At 42.5% G+C, this 17,189-nt stretch overlaps 1 protein-coding gene and 2 long non-coding RNA genes across 3 annotated transcripts; 1 reads left to right on the plus strand and 2 right to left on the minus strand.

Moving 5' to 3' along the window:
• Positions 1-2,086: 2,086 nt before the first annotated feature.
• On the minus strand, positions 2,087-7,029 carry RSRP1 (arginine and serine rich protein 1). The gene is made up of 5 exons (XM_045476111.1): positions 6,842-7,029; positions 6,083-6,658; positions 4,859-5,010; positions 3,533-3,616; positions 2,087-2,529 (listed from the first exon to the last, which is right to left on the minus strand). Exons 2-5 carry the CDS (start codon positions 6,585-6,587, stop codon positions 2,413-2,415), a joined length of 858 nt encoding a protein of 285 aa, XP_045332067.1. The 5' UTR covers positions 6,588-6,658; positions 6,842-7,029; the 3' UTR covers positions 2,087-2,412.
• LOC123597373 lies at positions 7,009-14,722 on the plus strand. The gene is made up of 2 exons (XR_006712096.1): positions 7,009-7,252; positions 11,211-14,722. It is a non-coding gene; the product is annotated as an uncharacterized LOC123597373 (long non-coding RNA).
• On the minus strand, positions 10,814-11,214 carry LOC123597376. Its single transcript, XR_006712098.1, has 2 exons — positions 11,076-11,214; positions 10,814-10,845 (listed from the first exon to the last, which is right to left on the minus strand). It is a non-coding gene; the product is annotated as an uncharacterized LOC123597376 (long non-coding RNA).
• Positions 14,723-17,189: the final 2,467 nt, after the last annotated feature.

Here is a 17,189-nt window from a genome sequence, read left to right on the forward strand (position 1 = left end):
CAAGCCCCCATTTTACCTTTTGCAATGTGGTTCTTATTTCCCCTGGATAGCACTGAATTTGTCTCTTGGTACAATTTTTCACCATCAGGACCATCTATGCGGCCCACCAGTTATACAGTGATAGGGTATCTATCACACCTGGGCAACTGCATCCCACTAATGATGGCCAGTCTGGGCTTACACACACACACACACACACATTGTTAAGTTATCTTCTGTGTTACAAAGCCCAAAAACTGACACCACCATAGACCTGACCATGCCCAACAGACAAGGTCAATTTAGACAACAGTAATAGTACACCTGACAGGACAATTAGAAAAAAGAAAAAGAAAAAAGGATATAAACTATACTCTCTTCAGGGCATTAGAAATAAAGAGAAAATGAGTCAACAGACTAAGAAATCAAAGAGGAAATAGCAAAGCCATTCAAGCATGCTAACAAGGTTGAAGGAAAAGCTAATGGTTAAGGAGGAAGGATCACTGTAGAAGCAAATGTCAGAAGGTGTAGGTGCAGACCTTTCTTATATGTGAAGGGGTTTGGCTGAAGAATTATAGGACATGTCCAGTGACTTAGCTCATAAGGGCTAGTATATTTGAATACAGGTCATAATCACAGTAAGTGTTGCTACCAGTGAAATGAAGGTAAAAAATGTCATTACCACATCATTCTTTCCCAAAGTCTCCCTCGCAAAGAAATCCTTTTGAGTTCTGTGACTGGGCTAAGGATACCAACTAAATACACTAACCGGGTGATCATGTTAGCATTTTCAGTTACAACTCAAATCCTAATGTTTTACTGGACTTTGCTATAACCAGGCCAGTCTACCGATATTCTCTCTCGAGTTTCCTTAGAATAACAAACCCACCACAAACTCTTACTCCTTTATGAACACAGGTCACCCTCCCAATAACTATGGTTAACCTAGATATAAACTGGACGTGTTCACACACACAGGAGTGCTGCTGGCTTTAAGGATGAGAATGCAACCAAGGCATCATAAATAATAGGAATTGCATGTCTAGGAATGTATCTAGGTCACTGTTTAAATTTTTTGTAAGGCCAGGGGTGCGCCTGGGTGGCTCATGTCCAACTCTGGATTTCAGCTCGTCATGAGCTCTCGGTTTGACGGATTGAGCCCTAGTCAGGCTCCACACTGACAGCACAGGGAGCCTGCCTGAGATCTGATCTCTCCCTCTACCTCCCCTGCTGAGTTATTCTCTCTCTCAAAATAAACACACTTAAAAAAATTTTAGAGCAGCTCTTTCCTATACAATGTTCTATGATAGAAGCATTCTATCTGTTCTCTCCAATAATACAGCCACTAGCCTTAACTTCAGAAGTGGTTAGTATGACTGAGAAACTGGGGGCAATCGGGTGGCTCAGTCCGTTAAGCGTCCGACTTTGGGTTGGGTCATGATCTCATGGTTCATAGGTTTGAACCCCATGTCGGGCTCTGTGCAGACAGCCCAGAGCCTAGAAGCCTGCTTTGGATTCTGTGTCTCCCTCTCTCCCTCTGCCCTCCTCCATTTGTACTCTCTCTCAAAAATAAGACATTAAAAAAAAAAAAGAAAAAAGAAACTAGATGAGCTGTCGGCACAGAGCCTACTTGGGATTCTCTCTCCCTTTGCCCCTCCTCCCTTGCTCTCAAAATAAACGAATACTAAAAAACTTTATTTTTTAACTAGAAAAGCATAATAAACAAAACCTCAGATTTTAGAGCTCAATGAGGCATTTCCACTTCTCCCTCTCCTGCTGAGTTTCCTGCCCTAAAGACTGCATTTTAACTTGTCCAGCACAACACTGTGCCAAAATTCCATAAATATTAGGCCTAACTTCTCAAATTTTAATGAAGACCCATATCAACTGGTAGTATTAAGATTCAGGTTCAAATTCAGGTCTAGGGTGGAGACAGATTCAACATTTCTCACAAACACCAGGTAAGGGTCAGTGAACCCTATGCTGTCAGTCCATGGATTTGGATTTGGGATTAGCAAGGCTTTAAACAAAAGACACGTTACGCTTCTTTAAATAAACACTCATTATGTAATACATACATACAAAACAAAGTGACACAAATAATTAGAAAAACAAAAATTTATTAACAAATATAAACAGTTCAATTACTGTTTCTCTTATAAATTTCACTTTTACATTACATTGGTATTATACAAAACATTTACAAGTATTATGTACAAAATTCCCACCTGTACGAATCCTCTGGTCCATGTGTGTTATCTCTTATCTACAAGAGAAATCTCAAATGTTAATATTTAAATATTAAGGATTTACATATTACTGTATCACTGTAATTGCAACAACCATAAATGACTCTCAGAGATGGAATAATGCTTGGAAAAAAACTTGCAACAAAGTGCATTTCAGCCAACCTTATAAATCAGTTTTCTTTTCTTAGACAGGTACCCACAGTCCATATGGACTTTTTTTCTCATTTATTTTGGGAGATCCTGTAGAAATCTCTTCAGTAGCTTTAGCTGATTTCTGAAGCATTGGCTTTGCTACAGAATTCTGGAAGAAAACAAATTCTTAAATCAGTTATACAAACACATACATTGTATTCAAAAGACTTGCATTTTACAAAACACACTAAATAATTTCATTAAAAATTAAAACGCAAAGCAAAGACCCCATATTCATCACTCAATTCAAACTGTAAAGCTAAGAAAACTACTGGGGAAAATCAGACGTTGATACAAAATATATTACAAAATAATGTTAAAGTAGTTCTTAGTTTTTTTAAGCTCTTAGCTGATTTTTAAAATATTCTGATTACAGGGTTTTCTGAGATTTACTTTTTAAATTGTTCAACAAGGGGCGCCTGGGTGGCACAGTCGGTTAAGCGTCCGACTTCAGCCAGGTCACGATCTCGTGGTCTGTGAGTTCGAGCCCCGCGTCGGGCTCTGGGCTGATGGCTCAGAGCCTGGAGCCTGTTTCCGATTCTGTGTCTCCCTCTCTCTCTGCCCCTCCCCCGTTCATGCTCTGTCTCTCTCTGTACCAAAAATAAATAAACGTTGAAAAAAAAAAAAATTAAAAAAAAAAAAATAAATAAATAAATAAATTGTTCAACAAGTGTAAGAGGAGTATTTGAAAAGTAAATACTGATATCAAAAACGTGAATACTGGGGCACCTGGGTGGCTCAGTTGGTTAAGCATCCAACTCTTAATTTCAGCTCAGGTCGTGATCTCAGTGTGTGGGACTGAGCCCTGCATTGGGCTCTGCATTGACAATGCAAAGGGCCTGCGTGGGATTCTCTCCCTCTCTGCCCCTCCCTGCCTGCACATAAGCGCACACGCTCTCAAAAAAAAATGTGAATATCAGATACAGAAGCAGCCATTATATTAGCCATTTGTAATGGTACAAAAAATTATGAAAAGTTCTATCGAAAGTGGCTTAGTAGATCCCAAATTATTACCATGTGGACAAAAACAATGAGCCTTCCAACAAAAATAAAAGCCCATATAATTACATTCTAAATCCAATTTTTGAGGGTCAATGCTTAGATATACTTACATTAGAGCTAAAAGCTATGTTCTTTTGCTGGCAATACTTTTCATTGGGATTTTTAGTTCCATCTTCTGTTAGCTTTTCCGACAGCTTGACATGTAAGAGAAAGTGTTATTTTTAAAAAACCATACCCTTGGTTTATGATACCACATAAAATGTAGCCCAACTGTATATAAATTTAGTTATAGAGACACAAATGGAGCTGGATCTAATCATACAGTTAACAGTAGAAACGACATAGTACTCCAGCTTTCTCTATAACAAAATCAATTAATAATCAGCTTAAGATACTCTTCCCCATAAAGCAGGATTGTATTTTCCCTAGTGCAAATTCAAGTTAACTCTGCAAGTAAAGTCATACCAGAAAATACCTAGTTTCAAAGAACTAAGGCATTTGCCGTTGGTTACCTAATCATTTGAAAAAGCAACTCACCTAAGATCTTGTTCACTACTAAACACTTAAGCAAACCCACATCTGGGTCTGAATGATAGGTTCACCTAGAGAACATCTTTCCTGTGTTAAATGATTCTATCAAACTCCTAACTACCTTAAACCTCAAAGGCTATGAGTTTTCTACTTTGGATTTCATATCATTAAGACCACAGTGCAATTTGCCAATGCACATCCTGCACATTTCTGGAGAATTATAATAAACTTATCTGCAAGTGAAGCAGGCCTCTTCTTCTGTAATCTCTCAAAACATCTGGAATATATTGCATATATTATGAAAGGGACAGATGCCCCACCATGACAAAGTGTTTACTTTTAAAAAATTGTCTTCAGTATCTTATCAAAACAGTTACCTGTCCCAAATTCTAGCATGCATAATGGATCTACCAACAAAAAACTAAACTTTCAGTCTGTGAACATAAACTTCAAATTAGTTAAACCTCTGATGCTTTTGCCCATGAATCAATTACCAACAGATTTTCTTCATCAATGTCTGGAGACCACATTCATGATTTCTATAAGACAGAAATAAAGCAGATAAACTATACTGTATGTGAATATAGAATTTGCGGGAACACAGCGCTGCAAATGAAAGAAAGCTACAGATAAAATACTCTGCAAAAGCTGGGTAGAAAAATTTGATAGCTGCATAAAAACTGCCAAAAATACCGCCTACAACTATGAAAGTAATTACTGCTGTGTCACATGAAAATAAAGTTCACTAATCTCCCATTTTCATGGGGGAGAAACCCTCTCTAGAGCTGCTATTATGCTAACAAATTGTATTTAGGCTTTGTGAAGTAAAAAGTAAAAATGGCTCATTAGATCTTTCTAGCGGCAGCTTTCTGAAGATCTTGTTTGGCTAAGCCTAGAATACTTACCTCAGACTTTGCACCATTGTTTGGTACGGCTGTTCTGCGGTTTGTTTCTTTAGGTGCAAGGACAGTTCTGAGACTGGCCGGTAAGTCAAAGTTGACTGTTCCTAAAGCTTTTGCTGCATTGGCTTTTGCTATTTCTAACAGCTCCATTCGATCTACAAAAACAAAACAAGACATTCATTAATCTTTAGTACGTTTCCCTGAAGAACTCCGAATCGCAAAATAAAGTTGTGTTTTATTTAGATGAATAGAAAGAGGTTTCAATCTTTTATTTTAGAGCATAAAACACAGCTCTGAGCACTAAAACAAAATTCTCTACCTCATTTTTTGCTGAGAAAAGCAAAAAAGTCCTAAATAATCTCAGCAACTACTAAAAGCCTTTATTTCATGGTTGTTTTTGCTTTCTCTTCAACTGTGTATCCTGAACAAGTTCCTTTGTACATTTTACAGATACCACAATTGTGACAGCTAATGAGTCAATACAGATACATTGCTTAACTCCATTTTCAGACTCCTATCTATAAGTTTTTGTTTCTGTGTCTTTTTCTGTGATCCTATCTAACAGCAAAACAAATCATTTGTTTTAAAATACTGGGACAAAATCCGGTTTTGTTTAAAAAAAAAAAAAAAAAAAGTTTTGAACTCTTCTTCCCGCTCAGTAGGTAACAAAAGCTTAAAACGGATAAACTACTGAGTCACCCTTGACATTTAAAAGGCCTCACTAAGGGCCAGCCCCTAGGAAAAAGGATTTCCTCCACCCCGACCCACTGGACACCACAGCTTACTTCTAATCTCAAGGAGCAAAGAGCGTTCACTTCAAAACGGGGAGCCTGGGGCGGGCTAGGTGGCTCAGGTCCAGATCAGGATCTCGCTGGATCCTGAGTTCGAGCCCCGCGGCGGGCTCTGTGCTGACAGCTCGGAGCCTGGAGCCTGCTTCGGATTCTGTGTGTCTGTCTGTCTCTCTCTCTCTCGACCCCTCCACCGCTCACGCTCGGTCCCTCTCAAAAATAAACACTAAAAATTAAAAATAAAATCAAACTGGGTGCCAAATAGAGCGGTTTTAACCACTAACCTGCTAAGCTCACTCTTTCCTCCCAAAGCAACTAGGATTACAGCCACCGAAAGCAATAAAAGTATCCAAAGTACACAGCCACCGCGGCTCCGGGCGCGAGCGGTCACCAGCCACGTAGACGCGTGCGAAGGCCAAGTTCCCGGCAGATGACTCACCTTTCTCGCTCAGGCGAAAAGGGGTGGGGCTCCGCGACCTGGACCTGGACCTGGACCAGCCCCTCCGACTGCGGCGATCCTCCGGGTACAAGGTGCGGCCGAAGCCGTAGTAGCGCCGCCCCGGCGCCAGCGCGTAGGCCCGTCGGTAATACGAGCGTCCCCGCGAGCGGGACCGGCTGCGGGAGCGGGGCCGCGACGGCGAGCGGCGGGACCTCCCGGGCGCTCCGTAGCGCCTGTCCCGGTAGCGGCGGCCGCGAGAGCGCGACCGGCTGCGCGAGTAGGAGCGCGAGTAGCGCCTGTACTTCCTCTGGTGGCGCCTCCGGGACCGGGACCTGCTCCTCCACCGGGGCCGGGGCCGACTCCGCGACGACGCCCGGCTCGAGACGCTGGAGCGGGACTGAGAGCTTCGGGAAGAAGATCGGCTCCTGGACGCCGAAGACAGGCGGCTAGACTGCCCCGACCGGGACGTCGAGGGGGACTCGTCCTGCTGCGAGCCGGGCCACATGGCGTTCACGTAGTGGGACGTGACGACCCAAGACTACAAGTTTCCCCGCCCGGAAACTCGGCTCCTGGAAACTGGGGGTGGGGGTGGGGGGGGACGGAAGTGAGTCGAGCGGGCGGCCGGGCCGCAAAGCCTAAAACTCCGATTCCAGGCGGTGGCGACCCCAAAGTCTGGCTTGCCCGCCCCACCAGCGGCCCCCACTCTGCGCCCCCACGCCCCAGGCATCTGAAACCGACCCCCGCCACCAGGAAACTTACCACCACAGGAAGTCGACGCCTCACCGAAGACGAAAAGAAAGGACCAGCGGAAGCCTTCCTTTCGAAGCTGAACACGAAAAGAGGTTTTTCCAAAGCACGCTCGAAAGCCGGACCTAAGACCACCACCTCCGACCTCCAGACGCGAACTGAGGTGGGTGTCGGCAGACGCAACAGAAGTACCAGAAGCCTACGCGCTGAGCATGCGCAAAGACGTTGGCGTGGTGGGTGTGGCTCCCCTCTGGCCCAACCACCGCCCTTCCTCCTCTCTTTCCCACGCCCCGCCCACTAGCGCAAAGTCTTACACGCGCATGCGTTACCGTGGCCCGGGAGGCGGAACTGCTGCATCCGGGTACTCGGGAGCCTATGCTGCGCGGTGAGGAGGCTTATGTTCTCTTCACTGAAAGCAGTAAGGTGAGGGATCTTCTCGCGGCGGGGCAACTGGCTCGGGCCTCATGCCGGACCGGTGCAGGCAGGGTCAGGGTCATTGCCTCCACCCCCTGGGAAGTTGTAGACTCGGGCTGAACCTTCCTGGACCCTTCGCGACTCCTTCCTGACCTGTGTCCAGAGGCTGGAGAGGGCGACCGCGTGGGGTTCCGCCAGGCTTCGGGACAGCGCCCTTCAGCGGACGTCGCGTGATCTCTGTCAATGCAGTATTAACTTAGAAAAGGTTGCTCGCGCCCACGTTTTCCCTACTAGAGTTTAAGAAAGATGGAGACAGACAATGGGAGACACCCACAGTTGACCTAAAACCTGAGAAGTCAGAATGACGTCCGAGAAGTCAGTTCCGAGGCTTGGTGTTGGGGATTAAACAACTGTGACATTTATTTCCAGGATTTGTAAATAGGATACAACCAAACATACTTACGGTTAATAAAGCATGACAATTGCCTTAAAATAACTTTTCATTGAATAAACTAATCACATCTGTAAATAGAGTCATTCTATGAGCTTCTTTGCAAGTCAAAAGAGTGGCAGTTTTACAAAAGTTACTTTCTTTGGAGGGAGATACAAATTCACTTTTCCCTTGCTCATCTTCACCCCACATTCCCAAACAGGCAAAGAAGTGGAGGGAATAAAAACCTTATTACAGAATCTGCACCCACCCACGCGATCTGCCTTGGCACTGTCCACAGTATCATAAACATCTCCAAGGCAGCATCACGATGGAAATCATTCTTAAGGAAATGTTTAGAAACATTTTTCTAAATGGCATCACAAGTAAACTGAGAAGACACAGTGCCCATCTGCCAGGAACTTTTGCTGAAAGTTGTCATGAAGCTGTGTGAGTGGATGGAAAAATTAAATGAGTTTCAGATTTGACAAGTGTAAAAAGGATGTGTTCGGGGAAATAATGTGAAACCTAACATACAAGATGATGGCATCTTAAGCTTTTGGTTATTGAAAAGGACAGGGGTGTAGGAGTCTCTGTAAATGATTCAAAATATCAGTCAAATGTGTGCCCAAAATAAGGGGACCAGAAAAATCCTAGATGTTAACAGTAAGAATATTGGAAACAATGGAAAGCATTACCTTGCCCTTGAGCATAATGTTGGTATATTTGTATCTAGAATATGTGTGGTCTACCTGAGTTAATGTCTGCAAAGAATGTCAGTGTTTCTTTATTTTTCTAAGCAATATAGTCTTTTCTGATCATCTATCCCCTCACTTGATTCAAAATCCAGTTTTGGTTATCAGTAAAGCATCTTGCAGAGACTTTGTAGGCTAATGCAGGCAGAAATGACATCTCTTGACAGTAGCACATCTTGCCATCCAAGAATGTGACACTTTAATACATTTATTTAAAAATTTTTAGGTCCTTCACTGTGGTAGGCAGATGAATAGCCCCCAAAGATGTCCACACCCTGATTCCCAGAACTTGTGAATTGGTTACCTTACAAAAGGATTTTTGCAGATGTGATTAAAACTAAGGACCTGGTTGGGGCGCCTGGGTGGCGCAGTTGGTTAAGCGTCCGACTTCAGCCAGGTCACGATCTCGCAGTCCGTGAGTTCGAGCCCCGCGTCAGGCTCTGGGCTGGTGGCTCAGAGCCTGGAGCCTGTTTCCGATTCTGTGTCTCCCTCTCTCTCTGCCCCTCCCCCGTTCATGCTCTGTCTCTCTCTGTCCCAAAAATAAATAAACGTTGAAAAAAAATTAAAAAAAAAAAAAACAACTAAGGACCTGCTGATGACATTATCCTGAATTACATACAGGGCTGGGCGAAGTCAGCCCAATCCAATCACAGGAAAGATTCAAAGCCTGTGGATGTCACACCCTTTTGCTGCATCTGAAATGTTGAGGGCTATCTGCAAGGTCCTGAGAAGCCTCTAGGAGCTAAGGTCGGCTCCTAGCTGACTGTCACCAAGGTAACAGAGGTCTCAGTCCCACAACTTCATGGAATTGAATTCTGCCAACACCTGAATGAGCAGGGTGTTGGAGATTTTCCCCTGGTCTCCAAAAGGAACATAGCCCTGCTGACATCTTGACTTTTGCCCCGTGAGACTTCTCACCTCCAGAACTGTAAGATAATAAACTTGGTTTGATCTAAGCCACCGAGCCTGTGGTTATTTGTTACTGAAGCAATAGAAAACTAATACTTCCACTGAAATTTTGTAGCTTTTTTCATCCACATCTTGCTCTTGTCTTGCTAGGTGTATTCTGAAATATTTTAATGGTATTTGCAGATTGTGAATAGAATCCTTTTTTTACAGGTTCATTTTGTTTCATGTACGTGACACCTAACCAAAATTTTACACCCAATATGAAAGATTTTTTTCACTTGATAGGTAAATTCAACTCATTTACGCTTATTGGAGTAGCTGCAATATGACCTTATCACTTCAGTAGTGTATCTTATTTATTTTACTTTGCTTTTTTTTTCCTCACTTTTTCCCATTTTATTTTGCCAGCCTGATCAAATTTCTTCTCTGGTTTCCTGGCTACCTTTTTTTTTTTTTTTTTTAATCTCTACCAAACATTTAAACCTGTTCCTCCTCCCCTCCTGTCTCCTTCCACAAATATTTTTTTTTTAATTTCTTTTTTCAACGTTTATTTATTTTTGGGACAGAGAGAGACAGAGCATGAACGGGGGAGGGGCAGAGAGAGAGGGAGACACAGAATCGGAAACAGGCTCCAGGCTCTGAGCCATCAGCCCAGAGCCCGACGCGGGGCTCGAACTCACGGACCGCGAGATCGTGACCTGGCTGAAGTCGGACGCTTAACCGACTGCGCCACCCAGGCGCCCCTCCTTCCACAAATATTTATAGAATGTTTATTGTATTAGATGCGGTTAGGTAGGTTAAGAAAAATTTAGTGGCTCTTTCTCCTACTAAAATTGAATTTTTTTCATTATTTAAAAAAAAATTTTGGGGGCGCCTGGGTGGCGCAGTCGGTTAAGCGTCCGACTTCAGCCAGGTCACGATCTCGCGGTCCGTGAGTTCGAGCCCCGCGTCGGGCTCTGGGCTGATGGCTCAGAGCCTGGAGCCTGTTTCCGATTCTGTGTCTCCCTCTCTCTCTGCCCCTCCCCCGTTCATGCTCTGTCTCTCTCTGTCCCAAAAATAAATAAACGTTGAAAAAAAAATTTTTTTTTAATGTGTATTTACTTTTGAGAGAGAGAGAGAGCACCAGCTGGGAGGGGCAGAAAGGGAAGGAGACACAGAATCTGAAGCAGGCTCCAGGCTCTCAGCTGTCAGCACAGACACGACACGGGGCTTGAAGTCACAACGTGAGATCATGACCTGAGCCACAGTCGCACGCTTGACCAAGTGAGCCACCCAGGTGCCCCTTTCATTAATTTTCATGACGGCTAATTTTGTAACAAATGAGAAAATCCAAAGATATACAAAATAAAAGCTAATAATCCATTCCTTGGAGATATGGAATCCTCCAAAAGAGGTCCCCATTATTTTGCCCATAAATTAGAGGTAACCAATGTTAGCAGTTAGCAAGCACCCTTGTGGATTTTTAGGAGTCTGGGCTCATTCTAAACAAATTTATTTAAAACTTGCTTCTAGGGGCGCCTGGGTGGCGCAGTCGGTTAAGCGTCCGACTTCAGCCAGGTCACGATCTCGCGGTCTGTGAGTTCGAGCCCCGCGTCAGGCTCTGGGCTGATGGCTCAGAGCCTGCAGCCTGTTTCCGATTCTGTGTCTCCCTCTCTCTCTGCCCCTCCCCCGTTCATGCTCTGTCTCTCTCTGTCCCAAAAATAAATAAACGTTGAAAAAAAAATTAAAAAAAAAAAACTTGCTTCTATAACCAATAGTCTTTAAGATAAATCATATAGGTCTAATTTTTTTCTATTTATCAGCTGTATAATATTCCAGAGTCTGGAAATACCAGAAATTAATATTCTATCCCTTATTGCTTATTCACGGACAGTCATGTGGTATCCAGTTCCTCCACCATTGAACACTACGCCTTGGAACCAATGTTGGATTCTGAAAACAGCGGTGGTAGCAGAGCTCCTCTGAATGCTCCTACTCCATGCTTTTAAGGTCAACAGAGCTATGTTCAGGATACAGCCTGGAGCAGCTGATTGCAATGAAGACCCCAGCCCTATCTGAGGAGTCACTTCCGAGTTACATGACATCGTAGCTCAGGTGTAAACTCAGCTCTCTCCGACCAAGAGGATCAGGGGAGCTTTCAACCAAGGAGGCTCATCTAAAGAGTGAGCTGCAAAGAGGAAAAAGTGCAGAGTGATTGTGACACAGAAGAAGACCTATCCATTGACCTTACATCACAGACGAGTTGACATCAGACATCTCTGTTGCTAGAGCTGCTGTAGAATGGTTGCGAATAGTCACCAGTGCAGCATTCAAGGTAAGTAACATGAAGATCAATAAACTCCAGTCTGATGTGACATTCCTGTCTTCTAGTATGTCCCAAGGAACTCCTGCCATTGGTTCAGCCATCACCCATGTGGGCTCATGCCTCCACTGCCTACAATTACTGAGCCGCACTATGGCTGAGCTGTTACTCCTACAGCTCCTCCTGATGACTATGTCTCAGGTTGGTAGCTCTGGCCTGGAAATATCACACTTATAATGCTGTTTAAGAGGCACCCCTCGATATATCCAGCTTATATCTGTTTCCTGCCACGAAGACTTACCACATGAGGCTGTTATCTGTGACATCACCACGGAAGCTTCTGCCTCTGTCCCCATGGCAGCCGCCATAGAGAGGTGTTAGGGATTCTGTACTGTCATTTGGCTTTGAAGAAGCCAGGAAAGCAAGTGAACAGCACACAGATCCAGATGTGTATCTGCCAATATCATTCCCAATAACCCACAAAGGTGCAATTACTGGTGGTGGTATTACAGTATAAGGACTGATGGGTGCCTCTGCCTAGCTAAGAATGTAACATTTGTGTCCATGCCTAATGGCCGCCTATATCACTCGTTTGAGAGTTACTCCATTCCACACAGCAATATAACTCTTCAGTGCACACCTTGCTCACCAGGGTGCTGCTACTTAATCAGACAAGCTGTCTCAGCCATTCTCCCCTGAATGTCAGAGGAACCATAATGAACCATATGGGGATTATGTTACATGACCTTCACAAGGAATTTGACTTCCATAATGGCGCATCATGGGAGGCAAATTAACTAGAGAACGTCAACTGGTCCGGAATGGAAAGAGGCAAAGTACTGCACAAGGCTACACTATCCACGCTGTAAAAGACTTCCTTTTCAAAGGTTACATATCACGCAGTCTACTGTATGCCTGCTCCCCCAAGTCCTTTCACAGCCTTTACGTGACCATGCTCGATTTTTGCGACCTTGGCTCAACAACCAATCCCAGCTACTGTCTCAGGAGACTCAGCACTTGTCTGGCCCTGTGTAAAGATGAACTATTCTGTCTTCAACCCAACAACAACTGACCTTTACTTCAAGGTACAATGCAGTGAAGCCATGATGCTTTACCAGTGGAACAGGATCTTTCACAGCGCTTGGCCTTCCAGAGACAAAGGATGACACATATCAAGCAGTCTGGCCAATAAAACACATGTTCTTGGGGTAGTCACCCCAGCCATTGCCCCCGTTTTCAACAACCATTTCATCAAAGCACATTAATGGGTAAGTTTTTACTGGGAGACATCCATCAGGATCTTATAGTAAGGTCTCATGTGCTGGATCCATTGTATTATGCAATTGGACCTAAAGCCGATTTCTCTGGAATATTCCATGCATCTCATGATCAGTGCACCCACTTCAATAGTACTTTTTGGCACATTAGATTACCTTAATTTCCTTTCCTCTGTCCACAAGCCTGGCTTGGGAAATTGACCTCATGGACAGCTTGGCTGGGTAGGATTTTAAACCAAAGTCACATGCCACTTTAAGTACTGGCACTTTTACCGTTATATGATAAAATCCCAAAAGTGGAATTGCTGACCCTTCAATGTATAGAATTGCTGGGTCATTATATTGTACACCTGAAACGAATATCGCACTGTATGTTAATTATACTCGAATAAGCAAAAAGAGTGAATTTTGGGGTTAAAGGGTCTATGTGATTTAATATATTGCCATATAATTTCCCAAGAGGTTGTCACAACAACGTAGGAGAGAAAGCCATTCTGACACCCCAGACCAAGTTCATTTTCCCCATTAGAGGTTATCCTATTTTCCTGTGCCTCGTTATTATTAGGATTTATCACAATTGTAATAATTAGTTTTAATTCATTTTGTATCATTTTCCTGCTAGAACATAAATTACATAAGGACAGGCTTGTTTTTATTGAACTCCAGCATTCCAGACAGTGCACTGCATATAGTAGGCACTCAGTGTTTACTGAATACACAAATGAAACAGAATCTCAAGTAAGTCTTGAAGGATATGCAGAGGGAAAGAAAGGGACTATTCTGGAGAAGAACAAAGGTCTTAGCAAAATCTCAGAAATGGAAATGTCCATTTTATTATTTGGGGACAAAGTAAGTGAACTTGGCTAGAGCACAGAGTTTGTGATGGGGAGTTTTGAGAAGATAAAACTGGAGAGTAAATAGGTAAATAGCTGTACTTAATTGGATTGGAAAGAAGAAATACTTGCAGGATTTGAGGAATAAAAATCAAAAGGCTTTTAGTTACATATGCTCTCCTTAAACAAATACTTAAAACAGTCAGCTATACTACAAAAAGCATAATCCCACATCTTATTATGCACTATAGAATACAACGATAAAATACTGTCTTTAATGAACACATTTAGCTTCCTTTATACAATTTCCAGAATCATCTGTCATGACAAATTAATTTACTAGAGGAATGTTAAACTCTTTATTTTTCCTTGACATTCTGAAAAGATCTTGATTAAAACTACATGAGGGGCGCCTGCATGGCTCAGTAGGTTAGGTGTCCAACTCTTGATGTCGACTCAGGTCTTGATCTCGGGGTCATGAGTCTGAGCCCTGCATTGGGCTCCATGCTGGGTGTGGAGCCTACTTTAAAAACACGCACACACACACACACACACACACACACACACACACACACACACTACAGGAAACAACAGAGCATAGAGGACACTGACGATAGTAATTTCTATGGCATAGTGGTAATGAAAACCAGTAGGCTCAATAAAAAATGTGGGAAAAGAGGTGTCAAGATAGGTTTAGATAAATTAGACAACTCTTGAAATTGAAATGCAATGTACTTACCAGAACACTCATCCTTTTAAAGTATACAGTCCAGTGGCTTTTAGTATATCTACAATGTTGTGCAATCATCACCACTAATTCAAGAACTTTTTTGTCACCCCCAAAAGAAATCCCTTACCCATTGGTAATTGTACCTCATCCCCCTCCTTCCCCAGTCCCCTGCAACCACTAATTTACTTTCCGTTTGTATGGATTTACCTATTATGGACATTGCATATAAAAGGAATCACGTGACATGTGGTCTTTTGTGTCCGGCTTCTTTCAGTTTAGCATGTTGTAGCATGTGTCCATACTCCATTCCCTATTATGGCTGACTAATATTCCATTGTAGGGATATACCACATTTTGTGGAGGGTTTTTATTATATTTTTTTCACATTTTGTTTATCCATTCATCAGTTGATGGATATTGGGTTGTTTCTACTTTGGGGCTATTTTGAATAAAGCTGCTATGAGCATCCATATACAAATTTTTGTATGAACATATGTCTACAGTTCTCTTGGGTAAATACCTAGGAGTGGAATTGCTGGGTCACTTGAGAATGCTATGTTTACCTTTTTGTGGGATTGTCAGACTGTTTTCTACAATGGCTGCTCCATTTTACATTCCCACCAGTATTGTATGAGGGTTCCAATTTCTCTACATCCTTGCCAACACCTTATATTTTCTCTCTTTTTAATTACAGGGGGTATGAATTTAGAGGAGATTTACTGTAAAGAGAAAAAAAGAATTGGGGTGGTGGCTAGGGAAGGTGGTTGAATCAAGCTTTTGTTTGTTTGTTCGTTTGTTTTAAGAGGGGCCATATTATAGTGTATTCATATACTGATGGAAATAATCTAGTAGAAAGGAGAAAATGGATGATGTGGGAGAGAGACTGGACAGTTGTGGGGACCACATCATTGAGAAGGAGTGAGGATAGGTCTGGTGAACAAGTGGAGGATCTGGCCTTACATGGGAACACAGACAGTTTATCCAACATAAAAGGTAGTGCTATGGTCTGAATGTTTGTGCCCTCTCCATTCATGTGTTGAAATCTACCCCCCAAAGTGATTGAATTAGGAGGTGGGGCCTTTGGGAGGCTATTAGGTCATGAGAGTAGAGCCCTCATGATTGGGATTAATGCCCTTCTAACAGAGACCCCAGAGAGATCCCTCACCCCTCCACCAAGTGAGGACACAGTGAGAAGTCAGCAGTCTATAACCCATAGGTCTTCACCAGAACCTGACCATATGGGCACCTGATCTTGGACTTCCAGCCCTCAGAACAATGGGAAGAAAATTTTTGTTATTGTAAGCCACCCAGTCTGTATGACCTAGGACAGGTGGGAAGGCAGAGCATGACTACAGCTGGAGGTAGGATAGCTCGGTGGTGAACACTTGTGGAAATCCCCTTGAGAATTTACCCCCGTAATTACCTCCTGAAGAGAGGCAGGAGATACTAGGGTCTGAAGAGAAAGGAAAAGGACCAGCAGTCATCTAGGGTGACACTGACTAGACATAATAGGACAGTGAGGCATCATTCAAACCCACTTGAATTTGTGATCATGAGTTTAAAATGAGACCAGTCAGTATTTTCCCCAGCATCTGATCTTCTCTTACCATATTACAAGTTTTCAGTATTTAAATGAATGAATAAATAGAGTTAATACTGAGTTTATATTACATGCACAAAATACACTTTTTAATTTGATACTTCTCTGTTAATTGGAACTGGTTCCTGCTAGATTTTATTAAAATTAACGACTTAAGATAATAGCAAAGAGTAGCACACCCTGGTTCAGTTTTTCTGTTCAAGGTAATTAGAATAAGCAAGGATTTTATTTTAGTGCTGTTATTTCTCTTGAGGATAATGTTGCTGAGTAAAAAAAAAATAAGAATGTGAAACTGACTAGTTTTGAATCTTTCCATCTACATATTTATTTCAGAAAAGGAGGAGAAGAGAAGTAAATGGTAGCTTCTTTAAGGATCTGGGATTCTCTAGAAATTCCTAGAATTCTGAATCATGCTTCATCATCCATTCATTTATTCAGTCAAAAGACGTTTCTCAGTATTTCCTCTTTTACCAGTTACAAGAAAAATGAAACTAAATTAACAAATTTTCTTAATGTTTATTTATTTTTGAGAGGGAAGGAAGGGTAGAGAGAGGGAGACACAGAATTCAAAGCAGGCTCCAGGCTCTGAGCTGTCAGCACAGCTGACAGGGGGTTTGAACCCATGAACTGTGAGATCATTACCTGAGGTGAGGTCGGATGCTCAACTGAGCCACCCAGGCACCCCCAAAATGAAACTAAATTAAATATGATTCCTACCGTGAAGTACATCACAGGCATCTGGATATTACACTGTTTTTAGAAAAGGCAGATACACTTTTATTTCAACCAATTCTTTTAGAGAACTTGGTTCTATGTAGCATCATAGAAAATTAGCACTGACAAAGAATGTCATGAAATTTATAAAGTAAAAATTTCAAAGACATCAATAAGTTTACTTCCTTTATATTTTAAATCTTTCTGGGAGGATCTCTACTTGTTTAACTGTCAACAGTGTACTCCTAAAGACTGCTTTGTCACAACCACAATCATGTGCTTCATGGAATCTTAATGAGAATATACTATTACGGTCTTAAGATTTTTATACTTTCCTTTTTGAAGAGCCTTTCAAAGAATCAACAGTTTTGTGAACCTAGTAGTGTCTGTGTTTCA

The sequence above is a fragment of the Leopardus geoffroyi genome, chromosome C1 (genome assembly GCF_018350155.1).
Source record: "Leopardus geoffroyi isolate Oge1 chromosome C1, O.geoffroyi_Oge1_pat1.0, whole genome shotgun sequence".
NCBI classification, from domain to species: Eukaryota; Metazoa; Chordata; class Mammalia; order Carnivora; family Felidae; genus Leopardus; species Leopardus geoffroyi.

What these genes read in the sequence shown, in the direction of transcription:
- RSRP1 (XM_045476111.1), bottom strand. Translation starts at nt 6,587, where the DNA reads ATGTGGCCCGGCTCGCAGCAGGACGAGTCCCCCTCGACGTCCCGGTCG. An exon ending in ACAATGGTGCAAAGTCTGAG is followed by an intron (nt 3,617 to 4,858) that starts GTAAGTATTCTA and finishes TTACATGTCAAG; the next exon opens with CTGTCGGAAAAGCTAACAGA. An exon ending in ACATAGCTTTTAGCTCTAAT is followed by an intron (nt 2,530 to 3,532) that starts GTAAGTATATCT and finishes GTTTTCTTCCAG; the next exon opens with AATTCTGTAGCAAAGCCAAT.